At 48.3% G+C, this 23,359-nt stretch overlaps 1 protein-coding gene across 10 annotated transcripts in view; it reads right to left on the bottom strand.

Moving 5' to 3' along the window:
* Positions 1 to 23,359, bottom strand: part of dcdc2c (doublecortin domain containing 2C) — a 236,954-nt gene that overhangs the window by 22,348 nt on the left and 191,247 nt on the right. For all 10 annotated transcript variants that reach the window (XM_085996383.1, XM_085996384.1, XM_085996389.1 and 7 more), the window contains one exon: positions 19,034 to 19,501. In XM_085996383.1, coding sequence (XP_085852509.1) covers positions 19,034 to 19,501 — 468 coding nt within the window. The remainder of the gene's footprint in view (positions 1 to 19,033; positions 19,502 to 23,359) is intronic.

A 23,359-nucleotide genomic window follows, 5' to 3' on the forward strand; every position in this document is an offset into this window, starting at 1 on the left:
GTTTGCCAGGAGTAGTATCTGTATCATTTTCCAAGGGAAAAGAACCCAGCAGCTCGCGAGGGCTGAGAACTTCTTCAAACTGGCGGAGTTTCCTCAAGTGCTCGGTGTTATTGTTGGAACCCACGTGGCCATCAGGCATCCACATGAGAAGCACAAGGTTTTCATGAACAGGAACACCTTTCACTTTATAAATGCCATCTAAAGTGATTAGTGACCACAGAAATATAACTTTGCATAAAAATGCCCAGTTCCCAGGCAGCAGCTATGATTCATTTACTCTACGTCAGTTCACCATGCTGAAATTATTTGAGGGGCTCCACTGAATGACTAGTTGCCTTTTTTTTGACCAGAGCTGCCCTTTACAGTTTTAACCAATAATACTAATCTGGCACTTACCCCCCCCTCTCCCAACCACCACCGCCACCCCCACACACACCCACACCACACACACAGACACACACACACACACACAGACAGACAGATGTAGTGTATGTGCCTTTAAGTCAGAACTACTTTTACAGCTCCTGTATACTGTAGTACCGGCAGTGACCACACCTGTATATAAGCTTTGCACATGCCTCTGTACCCCTTGTCTTGAGACTACCCTCCTCCAGTAAAGACCTGTTTATTGTTGATGTACAGCATCCGTGTGATTATTTAATAACAGCATATCCTCTGAATCACGGATCCAACAGTGGCGACAAGTGTCGATTCAAATCTACCTGCAACATAAAAAAAATATATATATATAGTCGAGGCCAGGAACACAGGCGTCGACCACGAGCAACCGCCGAGCCATCAGGCAGACATTGAACTTCACAGGAGAGCCGGGCTTGGATCCCCAGCCACGATGAGCAGCAAGAGACCGACAACAGGTCCAGCGCAGACCCTTCCCGAGCAGCGGCGGCTGGAGCCGACCGGCGGCGGAGAGAAAGCCGAGCAGCGTCGACGGGGTAAGACAGAGGGTGAAGAGCGCATGGCGCAGCCGGGGGTTGAACACCGAGTGGCGTCGAGAAAAAGAAAACAAACCGGAGAGAGAGAGGGTAAAGGAACAGCCGGGTTCTAGACTGAGCGGCGTCAAAAAATATAAAAAGAAGAACACGCAGAGCACAGCCAGGGCTCACGGGCTGAACAGGGTCTGTGGGGCGAAGAAAGGGGAGCACGGGAGACGCCATTGAGCCACGGAGAAGGAAGAGCGCGGGAGACGCCATTTTTAGAAGCCGCAGCGGAGAAGGGCGAGCGCAGGAAGGAAGGAAAGCGCGGGAGACGCCATTTTTAGAAGCCGCAGCGGAGAAGAAGGGCGAGCGCGGGAAAGAAGGAAAGCGCGGGAGACGCCATTTTGTGCCAGCGGAGAAGAAGGGGAAGCGCGGGAGGTGCCATTTTTGACAGTTAACTCACACCCAAGGATGCCGAAGAGTGGCAGTATCTCTACGTTCGACAATGAAGTCAAAGATTGGGCGACATATGTGGAACGTATTGAGGTGTACTGCAGGGCGAATGAAGTGCCAGATGCTAATAAAGCACTGGTTCTGTTAAAACCATGGGTGCAAAAACTTATGGGTTACTGCGAAATCTAATAACCCCAGAGAAGCCGGTAAACAAGAATTTTGAAAGCATAGTAGAAATCCTACAGGACCACTTAAACCCCACACCGCTGCTGATAGCAGAACGATTTAAGTTCCATAAAAGGAACCAACACAAAGACAAAAGCAATGCTGAGTACCTAACGGAACTGCGCAAGCTATCGAAACACTGCCAGTTTGGAGCGGGACTAGCAGATAAGGGACAAGTTTGTGTGTGGGCTACAGAGTGAAGGAACCCAGAAACGGCTTCTGTCGGAAAAGGATCTTACGCTGGACAAAGCTTTCAGTATGGCAGTATCACACGAAGCAGCCGCAAGGGGCGCTGCAGAGATACAACGGAGACCGCAAGAATATGGCACCAATGAAATGTCCTATGGAACAGGGAAGTGCTATCGCTGCGGCAGAACAACACATGACCAGAAAGATTGTTGGTTCAAGGACCAAGTGTGCAGACAGTGTGGGAAAGCAGGACACATAGCAAGAGTCTGTAGGTCTGGGAAGAAAACCAAAAGTAAGAAATCTCCACAGGAGAAGTACAAAAAGGTACACCAGGTGATGGACAGTGGTTCAGATGAACAGAAAAGTGACACAGACTCCGGAAGCAAGGAGCTGGGTTGTCTGAAACTACATAAGGTAACCGAAATGGAGGATCACCAGACTATCTGGGTTACACTCAAGATAGATGGAGTCCAAGTGAAAATGGAATTGGATGCAGGGTCAGCTCTAACAGTCATAAATCAAAGAGACTACAAGCGGCTATTTTCACACATACCCTTGAAAGATACAGAGATTGTCTTGAAGACGTATGCGGGGCAAAAAGTCTACCCCAAAGGAAAAATAAGGGTGAAAGTGACATATACAGGCCAGGAAATACCTAAAATGGATATATATGTATTGTCAGATGGAGGACCACCACTGCTAGGACGTGAATGGATCCAGAAGATACAATTAGATTGGCATTCCATACAGGCACTGAAGGTTGAGGCCAAAAAGGATGACGACGTCACACCTGGACGACTGTCAAAAATGCTAACTGACACAAAAGAAGTGTTCCAGGAGGGACTAGGAACACTAAAAGGAATAACAGCAACGATTAAAATAGAGGAAAATGCAAGCCCAAAGTTTCTGAAGGCCAGGCCAGTGCCTTATGCGATCAGACCAGCTGTTGAAGCAGAGCTGGAAGGGTTGGAACGTTCAGGAGTACTGTCCAAAGTGGACTGGAGCGAGTGGGCTACACCCATCGTTCCTGTAATGAAGAGGTCGTTGAGTAATACGCCTGGGGAACCAAAGAAGGTCCGCATCTGTGGGGATTTTAAGGTGACAGTGAACCCAGTCCTTCACACGGTACAATATCCGCTTCCACGAATTGAGGATATTTTCGCCTCGCTATCTGGAGGTAAACGCTTCACCAAAATTGATCTAGCCCAGGCGTATTTGCAAATGGAGGTAGAAGAAGCTTCGAAACAATACCTTACGATCAACACTCATAAAGGCCTCTATCAATACAACCGGCTGGTGTTTGGAGTAGCATCAGCTCCGGCTATTTGGCAAAGGGCAATGGATCAAGTCCTGCAAGGGATTCCAGGGACCCAGTGTTATTTGGACGACATCTTGGTCACGGGCGAAAATGACGGTGATCACCTCGCCAACTTGGAGAAGGTGCTCACCAGATTAAAGGAGTATGGGCTACGAGCTAATCACCACAAGTGCGAGTTTTTCCAGAAACAGATCTCGTATTGTGGCCACGTCATCGATGAAGAGGGGTTACATAAGTCCCCTGACAAGATTGAGGCAGTAGTCAAGGCTCCAGCACCGGAAAATGTGTCACAACTGAGGTCGTTCCTCGGGCTGGTAAACTACTACCACAACTTCTTACCAAATTTGTCTACGGTATTGCACCCACTGAACACCCTACTGCAAGCAGGGGTACCATGGAAGTGGGATGACGAACGTAGACGAGCTTTCCTGAAGTGTAAAGAATTGATCACATCAAAAGAGGTGTTGGCCCATTTCAACCCAGCACTACCAATCCGTTTGGCATGTGATGCATCACCCTATGGTATTGGAGCGGTGCTGTCGCACAAATTCCCAGACGGGTTGGAGAGGCCAGTAGCCTTTGCGTCTCGGTCACTAACCTCAGCCGAGCGCAACTACGCCCAGATTGACAGGGAGGCCCTCAGCCTAGTATGGGGAGTAAAAAAATTCAACCACTATCTGCATGGGCAGAAGTTCACCTTGCTGACTGGCCACCAACCACTTGTCTCCATCGTTAATCCTAAGAAGGGCATTCCAGTGATGACTGCACAGCGGTTACAAAGATGGTCCCTGTTTCTAGGGGCGAATCAATATGAAATAGAATATAAAGGCACGAAACAGCATGGGAACGCTGATGGGCTATCACACCTGCCACTGCCTACTGTGGAGGAAGCACCAGCAGTGGACCCTATCGAGATATTTTATTCATCAATAATTGAACGATTGCCAGTAACAAACGCGGATATAGAGAAGGAGACCCGCAATGATCCGACGCTGTCGCGGGTATATGAATTGATGGTGAGGGGATGGCCAACACATGGTGACTCACTGTTGCCAGCATTCTCATCCAGAAGAGAACAGCTGTCAGTATGCCAGGGGACAGTGATGCGTGGATCCAGAGTGGTGATTCCACCCAAGTTAAGGGAGAGAGTGCTAAAGGAGCTACATGAAGGTCATCTGGGGGGAGTGAAAATTAAAAGTATGCTAGGGCTTATGTGTGGTGGCCGGGAATCGATCAACAAATCGAAGACCTAACTAAGAGCTGCTTAGGATGCCAGAAGGTCCAAAATGCACCACCACATGCCCCTCTACACCCATGGGAGTGGCCCTCCTCTCCATGGCAACGGGTGCATATTGATTTCGCTGGTCCATTCATGGACTCAATGTTCTTAATAGCAGTGGATGCTCATTCAAAGTGGCCTGAGGTGATAAAAATGTCTTCAACCACTACTGAGAAAACGATTGCAGTCCTACGGACCATATTTGCCAGAAACGGGTTGCCAGAGCAGATTTGCTCTGATAATGGACCACAGTTTGTGCCCGACGAGTTCCAAAAATTTATGAGAAGGAATGGGGTAAGGCATTATACATCCGCCCCGTATCATCCAGCCACAAATGGATTGGCTGAGAGGTTCGTACAAACCTTTAAGAAAGCGATAAAGGCCATGTGCGACGATGAAATTCCATTACAGCATAAGATGGACAATTTCTTATTAGCCTACCGAAACGCGACACATGCAGTTACCAACCAGACCCTGGCCATGATGTTCTTTAACCGAAGGTTGAGATCTCGTCTGGACTTGCTCAGACCAAATGTGTGAAGAAATGTTGAGGACAAACAATTCCAGCACATCAATGAGAAGCCGACAAGGAGCTTCAATGTAGGGCAACCAGTCTTGGCCCGTGACTATCGAACAGAGAAATGGCAACCCGGAACGATATGTACAAGGCAGGGGCCATTAATGTACACAGTGGATGTCGGGGAGAACATTGTGAGACGCCACGTTGATCAGATCTTAGCATCACAGGAACGCGTCAACCCCATGTCTCAAGTACCTGGGGATGAACCCGACATACCGGTAGCATCTACTTCAGACCCAGTAGCAGTGGAACCCGATGAACTACCCGCTGAAAAGGGGTCAGAATCGCCTCTGCACCAAGAACAAGAGCCTCCGGAAAGGCGCTATCCCGAAAGGGTCAGGAAGCCGCCCCAAAGACTGAATCTATAAATGGAATTTTGTTGTTTAATGTACCTGTTGAAATGTTAATTGTTATTTGAATATTAGGGGTACTACTAATCTAAAAGGGGAGGAATTGTAGTGTATGTGCCTTTAAGTCAGAACTACTTTTACAGCTCCTGTATACTGTAGTACCGGCAGTGACCACACCGGTATATAAGCTTTGCGCATGCCTCTGTACCCCCTGTCTTGAGACTACCCTCCTCCAGTAAAGACCTGTTTATTGTTGATGTACAGCATCCGTGTGATTATTTAATAACAGCATATCCTCTGAATCATGGATCCAACGACACACACACACACACACACACACACACACACACACACAGAGCAACAAAGCGGTAATACAATCTGCATTCACCAACTTTTGGTACTGTGCAGCTGTGGATCGACGATGATAGCATGCACATTCCAAGCACTCAAACTGATCTTCCCTGGTTCTGTACCATGCTATCAGTAAGAACTTTTCAATCCCACACCCTAAAAAGAACACTACATGCAACAGGAAATTGCATTTATATGCAGTTATTTCTGTCTCTCCACATACTCCTATGTTCTCTAATCTCAGCACCCATGTTTCCCCTGGATTTTATCATACAATATGTTTATCCTATTCCTTAACCTTAGACTGTGAGGAAGTGCTCCCTGAGTGGGAGGAGCAAACTTGATGGCAGGTTGGTGTGGGGAGCTGCACCCTTGTTGGGGTGGTCATGGCCCGGATCCTCCGGGTGCAGGGTGATGCAATGTCCCCGCAACAGCTTAAGCTACACGTGCTCCTGCTGTGGCTTCAATAACCTGCTTGCTTCCTGACAGCTATTGAGAGGTCTAGCTATGGAGAGGGGTCTTCTGTGGTCTCCTTGAGAGGAAGCCACTACACGGGGCCCTCTCCTTGCTCTGCATTTGGGGCAGAGCCACTGAGCTGGATGCCCCACTATTCGCACGAGAGCAGTCTCCAATGTGGGTGAAGGCCGAACAGCGTTCATTCTGCACAATTATGTAATCTGACAAATTCAGCAATGGCAGACTCCTGTAAGTGGGTGCCCAAGGTCTCAGCCACAGCATTGAGAGAACTCTGTGCCATGCATGGTCCCTCACTGTTTTGGGACTCCCTTACAAATGCCCATGAAGATGCCACCTGCTCCATAGTACTCTGCATTTCAGTAACTCCCTCCTGTAAAACTGTAGCAATGTCAGAGGTGCACTCCTGCACATTCTTTGACAACTGCAGGCTGTTGATAATGCGTTGAAAGCCTTCTGCTGCTGCATTAACTTCGGAAAGTAGGACCTGTAGGATAGCAATCCCTTGCCCATGTTGCTGGCAGATAGTATAGGCTGATAGACTTGCCAACTGGTTCACCTTCCTTTCCTGCCGCCGTCACATGCTCCTCCTTATCCGTGCATCGTATTTCACCGAGTGCCCCTCCATCCTACTCACTAACTATAGTGTCCAGGCTTCTAGTAGCTGTGTTGGTGCTAGGGGCGGGTGGACTGCTTGTCGCAACGTTCTGTCAAGTGTTTGTGCTGGTGGCACCACTCCGTCCTTATCATGGGAAGGAGCCAGGGGAAAAACAGCAGTACAATTTTCAACGCAGCCCCCAAGACAATGGCTTCCAAGACAGGTAAGGTGATAAGAATTGAGTGCTTCATGCAACTGAGTAGCATGCGTTGGCCCTGCTGTGAGGACTGCGTAAGGCAGTGACAATATGAAGGATCATAACAAATGGAGGATACTTGCTGAGTGGTGCCACATCGACTCCAAATTTGTCAGCTGCTTTAGTCGGGCTGGCCCATCTGTTGTTCTCATTCACTCCATAAGGTTGTGGGAAGCCGAGACCTGGAAACAGATCACGTTGATGAGCACGTTAGTTTGTGAATGACCAGTGGAAGCGGGACCCTTTTGTCTTGAGCACTTCCCTCCCCAAACGTCCCCCGGTAACCTGCGGGCTACTTTTCCAGCCAGTGGTGGCAGCTTCTATAGAATGAAGGTGTGCAGTGCCAAGGGCACAATACAATGTGGAACCCTTACAGCTGCAACCCCAGACGGTTGCACTGGGACTACGTCTTCTATGATGAATGAGGATGCATGTCCACGTACCTTGGCACTTCTTCTGATGCCACCGAACTTCTTCTGCAGTTGTGTGCAGGTCCGCTTGAGCTGAGACGCAGCCATCACTTGTCGGGCAACTTCCTCCCAACGTCAACCTTTGCTTTTTTTTGTGAGGGGAGGGGTGGTGGCCTCCTGCCCTGAAGATTGAAACCCTCCGTTGTAATCTCTTCCGCCTTCCACCCTATCACAGACCTTCTCTTTTGTTCTTCCATCTCCTCCCCACTTTCCCAGCCTCTTCACTTGCTTAAAAACCTGTTCCATTTCCTGCTTTTTTCCAGTTCTGACAAAAGATCATCGACCTGAAACGTTAACACTGTTTCTCTCTTCACAGATGCTGCCTGACCTGCTGAATTTCTCCAGCATTTTCTGTTTTTATTTCAGATTTCCAGCATCTGCAGTATTTTCTGTTTGTATTAAATAATGATTAGATTGATTCCTGGGATGATAGGTTTGTCCAATGAGGAGTGATTGGGTAGATTGGTCTATAATCTCTGGAGTTGAGAAGAATGAGAGGTGATCTTATTGAAAAATATAATATTCTGAGGGGGATTGACAGGGTAGATGCTGAGAGGTTGTTTCCCCTGGCTGGAGAGTCTAGAACGAGGGGGCATAGTCTCAGGATAAGGGGTCGGTCAATTTAAGACAGATATGAGGAGGAATTTCTTCACTCAGAGGATTGTGAATCTTTGGAATTCTCTGCCCCAGAGGGCTGTGGATGCTGAGTCGTTGAGTATATTCAAGGCTGAGACAGATAGATTTTTGGGCTCTAGGGGAATCACGGGATATGGAGATCGGGCAGGAAAGTGGCATTGAGGTCTAAGAGCAGCCATGATCTTATTTATTGGCGGAGCAGGCTCGAAGGGCCGTATGGCCTACTCCTGCTCCTAATTTTTATGTTCTGTGTTTATGTTGTCACATCTCCCGCATCAGCACCTCCCAAGCTTAAGTGCTGAACGCTGACATCTTCCCCATGGTTATCTTCTCCTCAATTCCAAATAGTGTGCTGCACTTAATCAAAGTGCCTCCTCTTCACTGGCTAGCTGCAACCCTTTAAGTGCTGCTGACGAGCCCAATTATCCTATTGGCAGACAACCAACAATAAGGCCTCACTCCCTGTGAATGTTTTTTTTATACACGTAAACCCCATTCTAATAAAGGGCCAAGGCCTAGCTTGGAAAACCTGAGCAGGAAAGCTCCTCGGTTTGGAAAACAAGGGCTGCTCTAAAATAAACTCCTGTAGATATTATTCATTCTGAATCATGGTCAAAAATATGGGGGAAGAAGGCAATACTGTTCTTTAATTCCTTCATTTAAATTTATAGAAATTAAAACTGAAGGGGAAGGTAAGTCCAGGGAGGGTACTTCTTGTTCAAAGTAAAACTACAGAAAAAAATATTAGACATCCTGCAATGGCTAATCCAATCTATTTACCTTTTCTCCCCTGTTTGTGCATTAATGCCAGTCTGGTGTCTAACCTTTTTTTTCCAATTGCAAATCTTAGTCTCAATTAAGCCTTATTTACGTTCTAGGCCTAAGATTATGGAGCTTCACAGTTGATAATTTTTTTTTAAGAGCTTCAAGCTTCTCAAAATTCAATCAATTGTAGCCTCCCCCATAACTCAGAAAGACTGCTGCGGCAGTGAGAGGGGAGGTGAATATGGAGGAATGCAACCAGAACCCAAGTGTGACAAAAAGGGTTGCTTAATAATTATGACACCAGTTTACAATCGCTAGGACATTAAGGCATACCGAGTAAAGCAAAACATAAAGAAAGGATTTCTTATCTCATTAGCTGATCAAATAGTAAATAAGGTTACAGTGACTAGCAAAAAGCAAAATGTTGCTAACCACCCAAATATTCATTAGCTAGAAGTTGCTGCAGGGCTTTCATACAGTACACACACTCATTGCTGTTGTCTGTAGCCAACCTTGCTCCAGTTGATTTAGATTTTAATGTTTATTACAAAGGCTGAATTGTAGGAAGTAATTATAGGTATCCACCACAAAGTAGTCAGAGTGAATTTGAAGTGATGGCAGGGTGCAAATACCTAATTAGAACAATCTGTAATTGGGTTTTTTCCCCCCATCTGTTTATCAACTCTGTTCAAACCATTACATGGGTGGCCAGCCTATTATGACACAGAATCGTAGAATCATACAGCCCCAAAAGGAGGCCATTCGGCCCATCGGGCCTGTGCCGGCTTTTTGAACGAGCGATCCAATTAGTCCCTCTCCCTCCGCTCTTTCCCCACAATCCTGCAAATGTTTCCTTTTCAAGTATTTATACAATTTCCTTTTGAAAGTTAGCACTGATTCTGTTTACACCACCTTTTCAGGTAGTGTATTCCAAATCATAACTCGCAGTGCAAGAACAATTCCCTAATTTCCCCCCTTAATTTTTTGCCAATGTTCTTCAATCTGTGTCCTTTGGTTACCAACCCCCCCGCCAGTGGAAACAGTTTCTCCCCAGCTACTTTATCAAAAACCTTCATAATTTTGAACACCTCTATCAAATCTCCCCTTAACCTTCCCTGCTCTAAGTAGAACAAGTTCTCTAGTCTCTCCATATAACTGAAGTCCCTCATCCCTGGTAAATCTCCTCTGCGTCCTCTCCAAGGTTTTGACATCTTTCCTCAAGTGTGGTGGACACAATACTCGTTCTGAGGCCGAACCAGTGTTTTATAAAGGTTTATCGTAACTTCTTTGCTTTTGTATGCCTCTATTTATAAAGCCATGGATCCCATATGCTTTTTTTAACAGCCGTCTCATAAGAACATAAGAAATAGGAGCAGGATTAGGCCATATGGCCCGTCGAGCCTGCTCCGCCATTCAATAAGATCATGGCTGATCTTCGACCTCAACTCCACTTTCCCGCCCGATCTCCAAATCCCTTGATTCTCCTGGAATCCAAAAATCGATCTATCTCAGCCTTGAATATAATCAATGACTCAGCATCCACAGCCCTTTGGGGTAGAAGATTCACAACCCTCTGATTTAAGAAATTCCTCCTCATCTCAGAGTTAAATGGCTGACCCCTTGTCCTGAGACTATGCCCCCTAGTTCTAGTCTCTCCAGCCAGGGGCAACAACCTCTCAGCATCTACCCTGTCAATCCCCCTCAGAATCTTATGTTTCAATGAGATCAACTCTCATTCCTCTAAACTCCAGAGAGTATCGGCCCATTCTACACAATCTCTCATCATAGGACAGCCCTCTCATCCCAGGAATCAATCTAGTGAACCTTCGTTGCACCGCCTCCAAGGCAAGTACATCCTTCCTTAGATAAGGAGACCGAAACTGTGCCCAGTGCTCCAGGTGTGGTCTCACCAAGACCCTGTATAATTGTAGCAAGACTTCCTTACTCTTGTACTCCAAACCCCTTGCAGTAAAAGCCAACATGTCATCTGCCTTCCTAACTGCTTACTGTACCTGCTTGCTAAATTTCTGTTTCCTGTACGAGGGCACCTAAATCTCTCTGAACGCCAACATTTAATAGTTTTTCACCACTTAAAAAATATTGGGGGAGAAATTCAGAATCACCACGTTTGGGGCATAATACTCGAGCGGCGCGAAATTTAGCGCCCGGCGCAAATTATCGCCACCTACTGCGAAATTGACCTGCTTCACCCCAGGAGGTGCTTGGAGCGCTAAAACAGGCGCTGCACGACTGCCTTAAGGCGCTAAGCCGGAGAAGCGAGGCGCTACCACCGAGGGCAGGCGCAGCGCAGGTGCGGCCAGTTAGCGATTGCACGCAGACACGCTGGCGCCGGTCAGCTCTTAAAAGGGAGGTTCGATCTTGGATTGCAGCCACACTCTGCGTACCGGAGCCCTGATTCTCGGCCTGGACAGACCTGCTGCCACATTCTAACGCCTAGGACCATGGAGAGGGCCAGGGAGCGAGCGCAGCGGTTCAGTGAGGGGGCCTTGCAGGTTCCGGTTGGCGCGGTGGAGCGCAGGCGATCTATCCTGTTCCCGGACAGTGGCAGGAGGCCGCGGCCCAATGACTATCGCAAAGCTTGGAGGGAGGTGGCTCACAGAGTGACCTCCAGCAGCATGGTGCCTAGGACCCCTGTGCAATGCAGGAAGAAGTTCAACGACCTCACTCGGGTCATCAGGGTGAGTACCCTTTTCAGTATCCTCTTCATCCCTACATGTCGACCTCACTTTATGGCCAAAGGGTCCTCAAAGCCCCAATGCCCAGCCCTCATCCAACACCTATGGGCCTTTCATGAAACTCACATGCACATTCAGCACTTTACACACTGTAAGGGCTATTCAACCATGGGAGGCAGTGCAGCCAAGATCAGGGCTTCACACTGTCAGGGCTATTCCACCATGGGAGGCAGTGCAGCCAAGATCAGGGCTTCACACTGTAAGGGCTATTCGACCATGGGAGGCAGTGCAGCCAAGATCAGGGCTTCACACTGTACTCAGAGCCCGTCCTTTCTCTTGCAGGGCAAGCTGGCCCTTAACAGGAGGCAGCAGCAATGGACCAGGGGAGGCCGGCCTCACCTTCAAGACCTCAGCGATCTGGAGCAGTGAGTCCAGCGGATTATGGCAGGCCGGATGATTGACCCCATCACCACTGGAGATGCAGACCCCGTTCTGGACAGCAATGGTAAGGTCATCAACTTTTTGACCTCTCTCCTTCCACTTGTGCCTCACACCAGCATCCTTTGCCACTATCGAACCAATACAGTGCATTGCAGCACTCATGCCTCCCTCGCTGCCGCCCTGTCCTCACGCTAAAGCAACTCTTGTACCTCCCTGCTTTCAGATGCTGATTCGCCAGGTGAGGAGCCGGGCCCTCAAGCTGCCACTGTGAGTGACTCTGAAGGCGAGGAGGAAGAGGAAGCCGGACTATCAGTGCCACCCTCAGCCGAGGCAGCCCATGGCCATAATGGGGACGCGTCTTCCCTGGAGGGGAGCAGGGGGGAATGGTCTGAGGAGGGTGAAGCTCCGGGGCCCAGCGGGCTGCAGCAACGCGGGGAAGGGGTAGGGAAGCTCGGCGGCCTTCTCCCCGGAGGGAGAGTCTGGCCTCGAGTCCTGCTACAGTGAGCGCAGAAGAGGTGCGGCTCCTCACTGAAATGAGCGCCCAGGTGGAGCACAGGCACACTGAGCTCATGGCTGCAGTGGCAAGGATGCCCGAATCCATTGAGTCACTGGCAAGGAGTGTCCAGGACTTCGGCGCAGCACTGGCAAGGAGTCTGCAGGACTTCGGCGCAGCACAGGCAGCACAGGCAGCTTCCACGCAAGTGCTTAGTGGTGCAATGCAGTCAGTGGCTGGTCTGATGCAGACGCAGATTGAGGCCACACGAGCACTGACTGCTGCCACCCTCGCTGGATCGGGCACGAATCGCCGGGGCCCTCGCTACGCCGCAGCAGGCCAGCAGTCTGTGCTTCAGCAGATTGCTCCGCATGCTGCAGTGCTGCCCTGTGGGAGTGCCAGTGTGTCGTCCGACCAGGGAATGGCTATCCTCTGTCAGGATGGCAGCATTCCTGCTGCCAACACTGTCACTTCTCCACTGCAGCTGCCACCACCTGTAGGACAGACTGCTGCCACCCATGCAGAGTTGGAGCAGTCAGCAGCCGGGCCCTCCAGGCCCAGAGCTGGTCCAGGCCGTACCTCAAGGGCATCTGCCGACTCAGTTTCTGACACTCAGCAGCCTTCCCCCAGCCTTGCTGCAGCCACTGGGGTCCCATTGAGGAGGAGCTGCAGGGTGGGAAGGGGCCAATCTTGCAAGCGAAGCAGATCACCCTCGAAGGGCAAAAAGTAGGAGGTGTGGCAAAATGCTGATAATTTTTTTTATTGAAGGCTGAGGATCGTGGTAATTTTTTGGTTACTCTTTTGTTCATTGTCTCCAGGTTGTGAGAGCCAGCTATGTGTCTGACTAACAACAGAAAATGCTGGAAAAACTCAGCAGGTCAGGCAACATCCGTGGAGAGAAATTTGAGTTGACGTTTCGGGTCGAACCCTTCTTCAAAACTGACTGCTTTTTGGGGGGTTTCTCTCTATTACTTTGTCATGCGGGAAGGGCACACAGTTTGTTAAATAAAGAAGTGTCTTTATTCAGAATGTGCATGTTTGCTCTTTGAACTATTTGTTGCCTTGACCGGCTTAGGGGTTGTGGAATGGTTCCATTCATGTTCTTTCAATGGCACAAGCCATTCCCTCAGAGGGGGCCTAGAACCGACTTGCAATAAGCCGCTGACGGACGACCCTTGCACTTTGTGCCTCCCTCCCGTCTTGGTGCTCCTCCTCCTCCTCCTCCTCCTCCTCCTCCTCCTCCTCTGCTGGTGCTCCAATGTCTGGTGGCAGTGGCTGAGTCCTGAGGATTGCCAGGTTATGCAGCATGCCGCACACTACAACGAAATGGGAGACTCACTCAGGTGAGTACTGAAGGGCTCCCCCGGAATGGTCCAGACAGCGGAACCGTTGCTTGAGCACACTGCTTGTGTGTTCAATGATGTTCCTGGTCGCTTGATGGCTCTCATTGTATCGTTCTTCAGCAGGGGTGCTGGGCGCACGGAGCGGGGTCATCAGCCAGGTACACGGAGGATAGCCCTTGTCCCCGAGAAGCCAGCCTCCCCATTATAATTTCTCCTGTCTCAGCCTCTAATGGACCAACGCTTACTTTTGCTACTCTCTTCCGTTTTACATACTTGTAGCAGCTCTTATGATCTGCTCTTATATTTTGTGCTAGTTTACTCTCATATTTTATTTTCTCCCTTTTTATCAATTTTTTGGTCATCCTTTCTGCTGGTTTCTGAGGCTCTCCCAATCCTCAGGCTTACTACTATTCTTCACAACATTATAAGCCTCCTCTTTTAATCTAATACTATCCTTAACTTCTTTAGTTAGCCACGGATGGATCTCTTTTCCCGTGGAGTTTTTATTTCTTAATGGAATGTATATTTTTTGAGAATTTTGGAAAATGTCTTTAAATATTTGCAATTGCTTATCTACCATCATACCTTTTAATCTAATTTCACAACATACCTTAGCTAACTCGCTCCCATACCTATGTAATTGGCTTTATTTAAGTTTAAGGGCTGGATTTTCCTCACCTTGGCCGGTCCGGGCCGGGCCGGGCGATGTTGGTGGCGGGTCGTTGCCCTGCTGCTGGCTCCATCCCACTCTGGAAAATGAATTTACATTGATAGGGCTTGTTAAGCCCACCTAGCGTGTTTCCCGGGCCAATTAGAGGAAGCTTGTATGGTGACATCATTCATGATGCGTCATCAGTGGGTTTCCTTAAAGGGACCGTGGCCAACGTTGTTTTGACATTTGTGCTGTCAGTGTTCTACAGTATTGATGTGCTGCAAACACTGACAATGGCTGCACAGAGATGCAGGGCTGCACCCAGGCTCTCACATGACTCCCTCCATGGAGGGAGTCACAGCACGCAGAGAGGATCTCTTCCCATCCCATGGGCGGAAGAGACCTCCCCAGGAGACCAAAACAGCCTGGTTGCACATTGCCTAGGAAGTCATAACCAGAGATGTCATCAGGAGGACTTGGATGCAGTGGCACAAACCTTTCAATGATCTCATTAGATGATGAAACATTAATACAAAGCCATTTTCACCTTCATCCTCCTGTGCCTCTCATCACATCCCCATCACTCTGCCTTCCTTACCCTACTCCTGCACATCCTTACTCACACCAACTTACCTTGCACTTCCACCCATCCCTCTCTATCTACATTATCACATCCCCATCTCAATAGCCACCCCTCACACTCACCCTCATCCTAGTGCAATCATACCAACTAACATCACACAAGGGTAGGCTCTTGAATGTTTTATCCAGTGTTCATGTGAAGTTTCTGTTAATGTGCTGTCAAACATTGAAACCTTTATTTTCAACCCTTTCCTTTCTTGGACAGATTTGTGTGCACCTTTGGGAGTGGCTTAGTGAGTTGCAGTGAATGGTGATAGATTACGGTACCCCCCGTAATGGTGGCGAGTGTGAAAGGAATGGCTAGGACATTGTAGGGATGCTTTATGGTGTTGGTGTGGGGTGGTGCCAACCTGGCGCATCATGTGGCAGCCAGGGTGTACAGTGTCAAGTGAAGTAAATCTGGCCATGGTGAGGCCATCCCTGGCCTCGCGGGCAGCAATGTTCTCGGGTGCTGATGCCCTCTGTCCTGTGCAGCATCAGTTGATTGCGGAGAAGGTTGGTGTTGTTGTTGGTGCTGCTGGTGTACCTGGTGATGCTAGTGTTGGAGCTGATCGTGGTCGGATTCTGAGGACCCAGGTGAGAGCATATAAAGGGCACCCATGTTGATGGAATAGATGGCAGGTGAAGTAGAGATGACAGAAGCGATCTGTCAATGGTGAGAGAGTTCTTCCAATGAGGAGAGACTGAATGGAAAGTGGAACATGGAAAGTCTGCAGAATCTGTGCTGGAAATGGACTGATAAATAGCTTATGGCTGAGGAAAGTGATGATTTATCAGATGGGAGCTTTTACTGTACATGTGAAGCTGTCAAGTAATTAACTGCAGCAATGGCCATCAACTCCCACCTCAGATTCACAGATGTAGTCCCCAAGCAGCGTGGACCCCATGGGCGAGCAGTGAAAGTTAAAAGGAAAGGTTTAAAGCATTATTAAGGGTCTGTCAACAACCAAATAATTGGTTTAATTGGGTTGCCGGCTTCTGCGGGTTGGGTCGGATCGGAGATCACACCCGACCCGCTGTCAAAAAAATCAAAATTTCCCACCCGACCCGCCACTGATCCCACTTGCTGACCCCCCCCCCCCGGGAAAATTCAGGCCTAAGACTCTCGTTTCCAACTGAAGTATTTCACTCTCAAACTCAATGTCAAATTCTATCATATTATGATCATTCTTCCCCAGAGGATCATTTACTATGAGATTACTAATTCACCCGGTCTCATTACACAATACAAGATCTAAAATAACCTGTTCCCTGGTTGGTTCCATGACGTCTTGTTCTAGGAAACTGTCTCGAATGCATTCCATGAACTCATCCTCCAGACTACCTTTCCCAATTTGATTTGCCCAGTCTATATGAAGATTAAAGTCCCCCATGATTATTTTATTACCTTTGTTACAAGCTCCTGTTATTTGTTGATTAATACTCTGTCCAATGGTATAGCTACTGTTTGGGGGCCTATAAACTGCTCCCACCAGTGTTTTCTGCCTCTTATTATTTCTTATCTCCATCCATACTGATTCTACTTCCTGATATTCTGAGCTAAGATCCTTTCTCACTACTGTCCTTATGTCATCCTTTATTATCAGCACTACCCCACCCTTTTCCATTTTGCCTATCTTTTCAAAACATCAAGTAACCTGGAATATTTAGTTCCCAACCTTGGTCACCTTGCAACCACATCTCTGTAATAGCTATTAGATCAAAGCCATTTATTTCTGTTTGTGCCAATAATTTGTCTATCTTGTTATGAATGTTTCATGCATTCAGATAAAGAGCCTTTAATTTTAACTTTTTACCATTATTCCCTGCTTTCACCTTATTCGCACTTTTACTGCTAAACTCTATGTCCCTCCTTGTCACACTCTGCTTATCTTTACTCAAATCACTACATTGTTCCATTGCCTTGACTTTTCACTTTAGATTTCTAAATTTCCCCTCACCTGACCCCCTCCCCCCTTTTTAGTTTGAAGTCTCAACCTGTCCTGCCACCTTCAAAGATTTGTGTATGTACACCCCCCACGTCTCTCTGTTCCTGCACCCCCTTTAAAATTGTACCATTTTGTTTATATTGCCTTTACTCATTCATCCTTCCAAAATGCATCACTTCACGTTGCTTTGCATTACATTTCATCTGCCATGTGTCTGCCCATTTCACGAGTCGATGTCCTCCTGAAGTCTGTTACTATCCTCCTCACAGTTTACTACATTTGCAAGTTTTGTGTCATCTGCAAACATGTTTTTAATTATAATAATTGTAATGGTTGTGAACATGACAGAAAACAGTGTTAAATATTATAGAATGGAATATCTGCTGCATCGTGCAAAGAACAAGCTGAAAAACTCTCTAGATATTTGATGGCCTGGAAGTATGAACCGTATTTAGGAAAAAAGTTTGCAAAAACAATAATAGAAGTTGTCCTTTCCCCCTTGACTGCTCTGTCACATTTAAATGAGGGCAAGGGGCAAAGGATAGGGAAACCAGCCAAATTCCCAACTTCCTTCCCACTGTAAGACCAACCCCAAGTAAGACCAGAAGAGAAGTGGCGGTACTTGCTGGAGCCGTTACGGAAAGATCCCTGACAGAATCAGGGAAAAGAGTAGATTATGCCCACATTTCACACTGGTCTGCACGCCCCCCCCCCCACCCCGACCCTCACGGCAGGATCCTAGATGTGGGCTCCTTAAGAACCGTTTCACAAAATTTCAGTACAGTCTTCAGGGGCTTCGGTGCCCTGTAAATCTCCCTCCTCCAAAGTTGGGGAGCTGCAGCAAGTTCCCCACTGCATTTCCCCAGCTAGCAGTGGCGGGCTCCCTCCGTAGAGCAGAGATACGGCCAGGAGCGCACCCTGTTTAATAAGGCCCAAACCAGGAAAATGGGTCTGGGCAGTGGGCGGAAGTCCAACCCCGACCCATTACCAGTAGTTAAACCACTCCAGAGTAAAATCCAGCCCTATATTCTTCTGGTACATTTCAGCTTCTTTAGAAATACTTGGGCTTAGAAATTCATTGGTGCCACGTCTGTTTTACAAGCGTAAAACTGGTGCCTAAGCATTCATATTGGTAAAGGCTGAAGTGTAGGCAGCCAGGCCCTGCACCTGAAACAGCCTGAACGTCCGGGCCAGCGACATTCAGAATAACCAAGTAGATGCTTGGCCTAACCAGTGCTCCTTAAAGGGAGGCCATCATCAAAAAGATCTGTTTTAAAGAAAATAAATATTTCAAAATACTTACCTGACTGTGGAGCCGGGAGAAGCAGGAGAAATTTGTCAGAGATGAGCGGGACATAAAAATGTGAAGAGCGCTTAAATCTAATGCTATAATGTAACATTAGAAGTGGCCATTATAAAATGAGTCAGTCATTTTGATATGTACAGAATAAATAAAGTCCCAATTGTAGTGGTAAGAATTGGTTCTGTACTGTTTATAATGTTTACGGTCATTATTTTCTAACTCTTTACTAAATATTCCGTCTCATAACTTAGGAACGATAGAGTAAAACCCATCTCCTTCGACATTCCAATTCCTGGTCTCATTCAAGGTTTGAGCCCCTCTTTGAAGTGTACCACAACCAGATCGCCATTTGTTCTTCAATTTTACATTACTAAACTATTCCTCTCTCAGTCTACACCCAAGATGAAGTGACTATTAAGTAACAAACCTGCCAAATTGTATTCTTTTATTCCCATCGAGATATGGTGGGTTACACAATATTGCTGCATTACTTGGGTTTGCTTTTTGAGGCTTAACCGCAATTTGTTTGACTGAACTGTATAAACAATTTTTTTTAAAGCACCAACTGTACATTCTTAATGAACGCTCCACCACAACAATTAACCATTGCCTATATAGTGCAATTGCAGCTCATTAAGTTCCTTTTCCTTGCTAACCTTTTCCAACTCGGAGACTTCATCAACGTGCTCTCGTCTCTCTGCCGGCTCGTGCCATGTTTCAGATTCACGTGACACCGGATCTTTCTGAGCAGATTGTAAGCTCTTTTGTTCCGATGCCACACCTGCAATGTAGTCATCATGGGCTGGGCGAGAGCCTTCTTTCCTTGGATCCTCCTGTTTGCTATGAGGTCCATCTGTTGCTGAAAGTAGGGCATTTGAATTTCCTAGTATTCTAGTATCACGATCAACATTATTGGACAGGCTACCCTCTTTAGTTTTACTGTATTCTTGTACATTTTCAACTAGTCCATCCTCATCTCCTGTCCACCCATTTGGGTCATTCCACTGCTCTCTTCCATTCCCGTAACCGTCCACTCCATGATGCAGATCTTCTTTATGGTTAATTGTAGATGTAACATTGTCATAAGGTGGTATTTCTTCCTCATAAACAATTTCAGCAGGGACCTGTAAAATAAAACACATTTGTTTTTGCTAGGCTAGAAACTGCATTTCCATTGTCATAGTCGCCAAGATCCTTACAGTATTCTAATTGAGTAAGTGTTCAATAACCTCCAGGGTGGGCACCAAGTGCTCCGTCATTGAGCCTACTGGGTTGCAACTGCGCAGGAAACAAGAAAAAGCTTAGGGGGGAAAATTGGGTTCCTTTGCGCCTCCCGTTAGCCCCCCCGAGGAATTCAGCAGGAGGTTAGCGGCAGCGGTAGCCGGTAGCGCCCCGCGGTGCTGCACCTCTGGCGATGACGCCATCGCAGTGCGCAGCGCCCCACTCGCGCCCCCTGACCTGCCGCCGGACGCTGTGTCCGACAGGGTCAGGGTGCCGTGTTTGCGGCTGGGGCGGCGCAAATTAAAGGGCAGGTGCCGGGCAGCCATTTTTTGGGATCCGCCTGCCAGCCTGCCGCCCCCTCTGGCCTCCTCCTGCGGGGTGCCGGCCGCGATCGGTCAGCCCGGCGCTCCTCTTGCGGAATTACCCCTGCTGTGTTGAACTCCTCTTGAGTGCCGGGCTCTTTTGCCGGCACCCTGCTCCCCGGTGGTCCAGCAGGGCCCCGGTGCGCGCTGCGCTAGGCCCCTCCCCTTTAATCAGGGAGGGAGGCCTGCAGTACCGTAGCGCTACGTGTCGACGCACGTGGTGCTGCTGCACGTAGTGCCGCGATATTCAATGGGAGCGCCCCAAGAGCGAGGGGGGTGCCTCCAGTAGTGCCCCGCCTCCTGCTTGGGGCGTGACCATTCAATTTCGGGCACGTGGGCGCTAACTTTTCCGGGGCGCTAAAAGCGCGACCCAATTTTTCCCCCTTAGAATCTATTAGACCATCTCTCTCTCACGCACTTCTATTCTGCAGCCGTACTCTCCATTACAATCTTTCTTCTTTTCACTAATGGATCAATGGTCCATTGGTCACTGCTCCTCTAAACCTTTCTCTCTTCTTCCTTCTAAACCCTAAATGTGTCACCTTCCTCCCTCCTGCGTTCTCACCGCGGGTAATATCATGATCCCACGCTAGCAGAGTGGAACTGTGCTCGCAGGAAGTGACATGAATCTTGTCATTCATGTGAAAATGACTTATGTAATAAAACTGGGCGGCCTGCTGGTGGCGCTGTCCAGGGAGAGTATAAATACTCAGGCATGGGCCCAGCTTGTGCAGGACATTCTTTAACAGGAACTAGTGAAGGACACAACTAGATCTCCATGTTGTAAAACAGTTGATTAAAGCCTTGTTTAATACTCAGACCAAGTGTCCAGTAGTTTTTTACGTCAGGAAGCACCTGTCGGAGTTAAGGCTACTGCATTAGAACCACGATTCTGTGACCCCGCTGAACACAATCTTTGCTGGGAGCGCAGCATTGCGGAATTACCCCTGCCGTGTTGGAGTCAAAGCATTTCACACTGTCCAATACTCAAACCCACTCATTAACCAGGGCCTCAAATCTGTTGTCAGGGCGTTTCTATGGGAGCAGATCCTGGCCTGCACCTGTAGGGGTCACAGTCCAGGCAGAACAAAGCTGCTGAGGTGAGGAGGTGTGATCCCAGCCTTCCAACTCTGTTGCTGGATGTGATGACGCTTGCTGGGCACCCAAGCACAGGGGTGCCCTAGCACAGGGACGCCCAGAAAGAGCTGACACTCTAGTTTGCCCCTGACCTCCTCAGGACAGCCAGGAGCAGGCCGAAGGTTTGCAGGTGAGCGCTGCATTATATTTTTCTTAAGCCCTCTCCCAAGAATTTTCATGGACAGTTGGGACCTCATGGCTGCCAAGAACATAAGAACATAATAAGAAATAGGAGCAGGAGTCGGCCATTCGGCCCTTCGAGCCTGCTCCGCCATTCAATAAGATCATGGCTGTTCTGATCTTGGCCTCAACTCCACTTCCCTGCCCGCTCCCCATGACCCTTACCTTTAAAAATCTGTCTATCTCCACCTTAAATATAGTCAATGATCCAAAATAGTGATGACACTGTCCGTGGCAGACAAGGTCACTGTTGCCCTCAATTTTTTTGCCTTTACCTCCTTCCAGGTTAGAACATAAGAACATAAGAAATAGGAGCAGGAGTCGGCCATTTGGCCCTTCGAGCCTGCTCCGCCATTCAATAAGATCATGGCTGATCTTCTACCTCATCTCCACTTTCCTGCACAATCCCCATATCCCTTAATTCCCTTAATATTCAAAAATCTATCGATCTCTGTCTTGAATATACTCAACGGCTGAGCCTCCCCAGCCCTCTGGGGTAGAAAGCTCCAAAGATTCACCACCCTCTGAGTGAAGAAATTTCTCCTCACCTCAGTCCTAAATGGCCGACCCCTTATTCTGAGACTGTGACCCTTGGTTCTAGACTCCCCAGCCAGGGGAAACACCCTCCCTGCATCTACCCTGTCGAGCCCTGTCAGAATTTTGTACGTTTCAATCAGATCAACCTCCATTGATCCCAATCTCCGAGGCCGGAGAGGCAGCTGTGTGCCTGAGAGGATTGCAGCTGCTCCTGACGTTCCTGCCAGCTTGAATCCCTGCCTGAGTGCGGGCCTGCACCGGGGCTTAAATGACCCGGGAGGGGAAATCCAGGTCCACCTGGGACTGGACACACGAGGGCACTGTTCCTGTTTAGCCCCTAAGCACAGAGAGCCCAGGATAATCAGCCCCGTAATGCCCAGAACTACGGGCCTAGGCTGTCCAACTAAATTTCTTTAAATACTACCAGAGGCCTTTCCTTGTGGATTTACTTATTATTCATTCAGCCAACAAATCAGTTCACTATTTGAAAGCAATAGGGGGAAAAAATCTCTTTAGTCAATGCCACCAACATGCATTTTCTTTAAACCCACAGTACATACAGATTTAACAACAGGAAATGCTGGAAACACTCAGCAGGTCGGGCAGCATCCATGGAGAAACACAGGGCTGGATTTTGTCAATGGGGACGTGATGGAGGCGGGACTCCCACTTTTTGGGTTGTAGTCCCGCCTCCATCGACTTGTGGCCAACCCACGCTATTTTCCCTTGATTGACCTTGTTAAGCCCGCCCAGCGGGCTCAGCAGGCCAATTAGGGGACACCTGGTTACTGGTGATGTCAGTGATTGACATTTCATCTGTCAAGAGCTTTTGACAGATGAAACATCAGCGTTTGTCAGCTCTGTGAAGCAGTCAAACACTGACAATCTGTCTTCTAACTTGAGTCCTTCTACTCAGACTCAGTTAGAGATCTCTCCAGACCAGAAAGCAGAGGCTGCAGCTTTTGACAGTTCAGCGGCCATTCTGCTTTCTGTGCCGGTGAGCTGAGGGACTCCCGTGAACTGAAGGAAGGAAGCCTGCAGGAGAAAGTAAAGGTAAGTAAAACTTATTAAAACACTTTACACTTACCTCACACACTTACCTCTGCACACATGCACCCATCACTCACCTGCACAACGGACATCTCTACCCCTCCAACCCCTTCAGACCGACGGTCCGCCTCGTTAACTTGGCGTGGTTCGGAGTTAATTGGCACTAATCCCCTTCCCGCCTCGGGGAGGCAGCTCCCAGCACAGGTCGGATACTCACCTCCTGGGACATTGGCACGGAGGCGGGTTGGGGGTGGGATGGGTTCCTGCCCCCTGATTCTGCAATTTTCCCACCACTCCTGCCTCCAAACCCGCCTCCACGGGGCTTGGAAATTCGAGCCCACAGCATTAACGTTTCAGGTCTGTGGCCCTTCATTTGACCCGAAACGCTGACTCTGTTTCTCTCTCCGTGGATGTTGCCTGGCCAGCTGAGTGTTTCCAGCATTTTCTGTTGTTATTTTGGATTTCCAGCATCCGCAATATTTTGCTTTTGTACAT

This window comes from Somniosus microcephalus, chromosome 9 (genome assembly GCF_052327205.1).
Source record: "Somniosus microcephalus isolate GS21.2 chromosome 9, FLI_Smic_1.0, whole genome shotgun sequence".
NCBI classification, from domain to species: domain Eukaryota; kingdom Metazoa; phylum Chordata; class Chondrichthyes; order Squaliformes; family Somniosidae; genus Somniosus; species Somniosus microcephalus.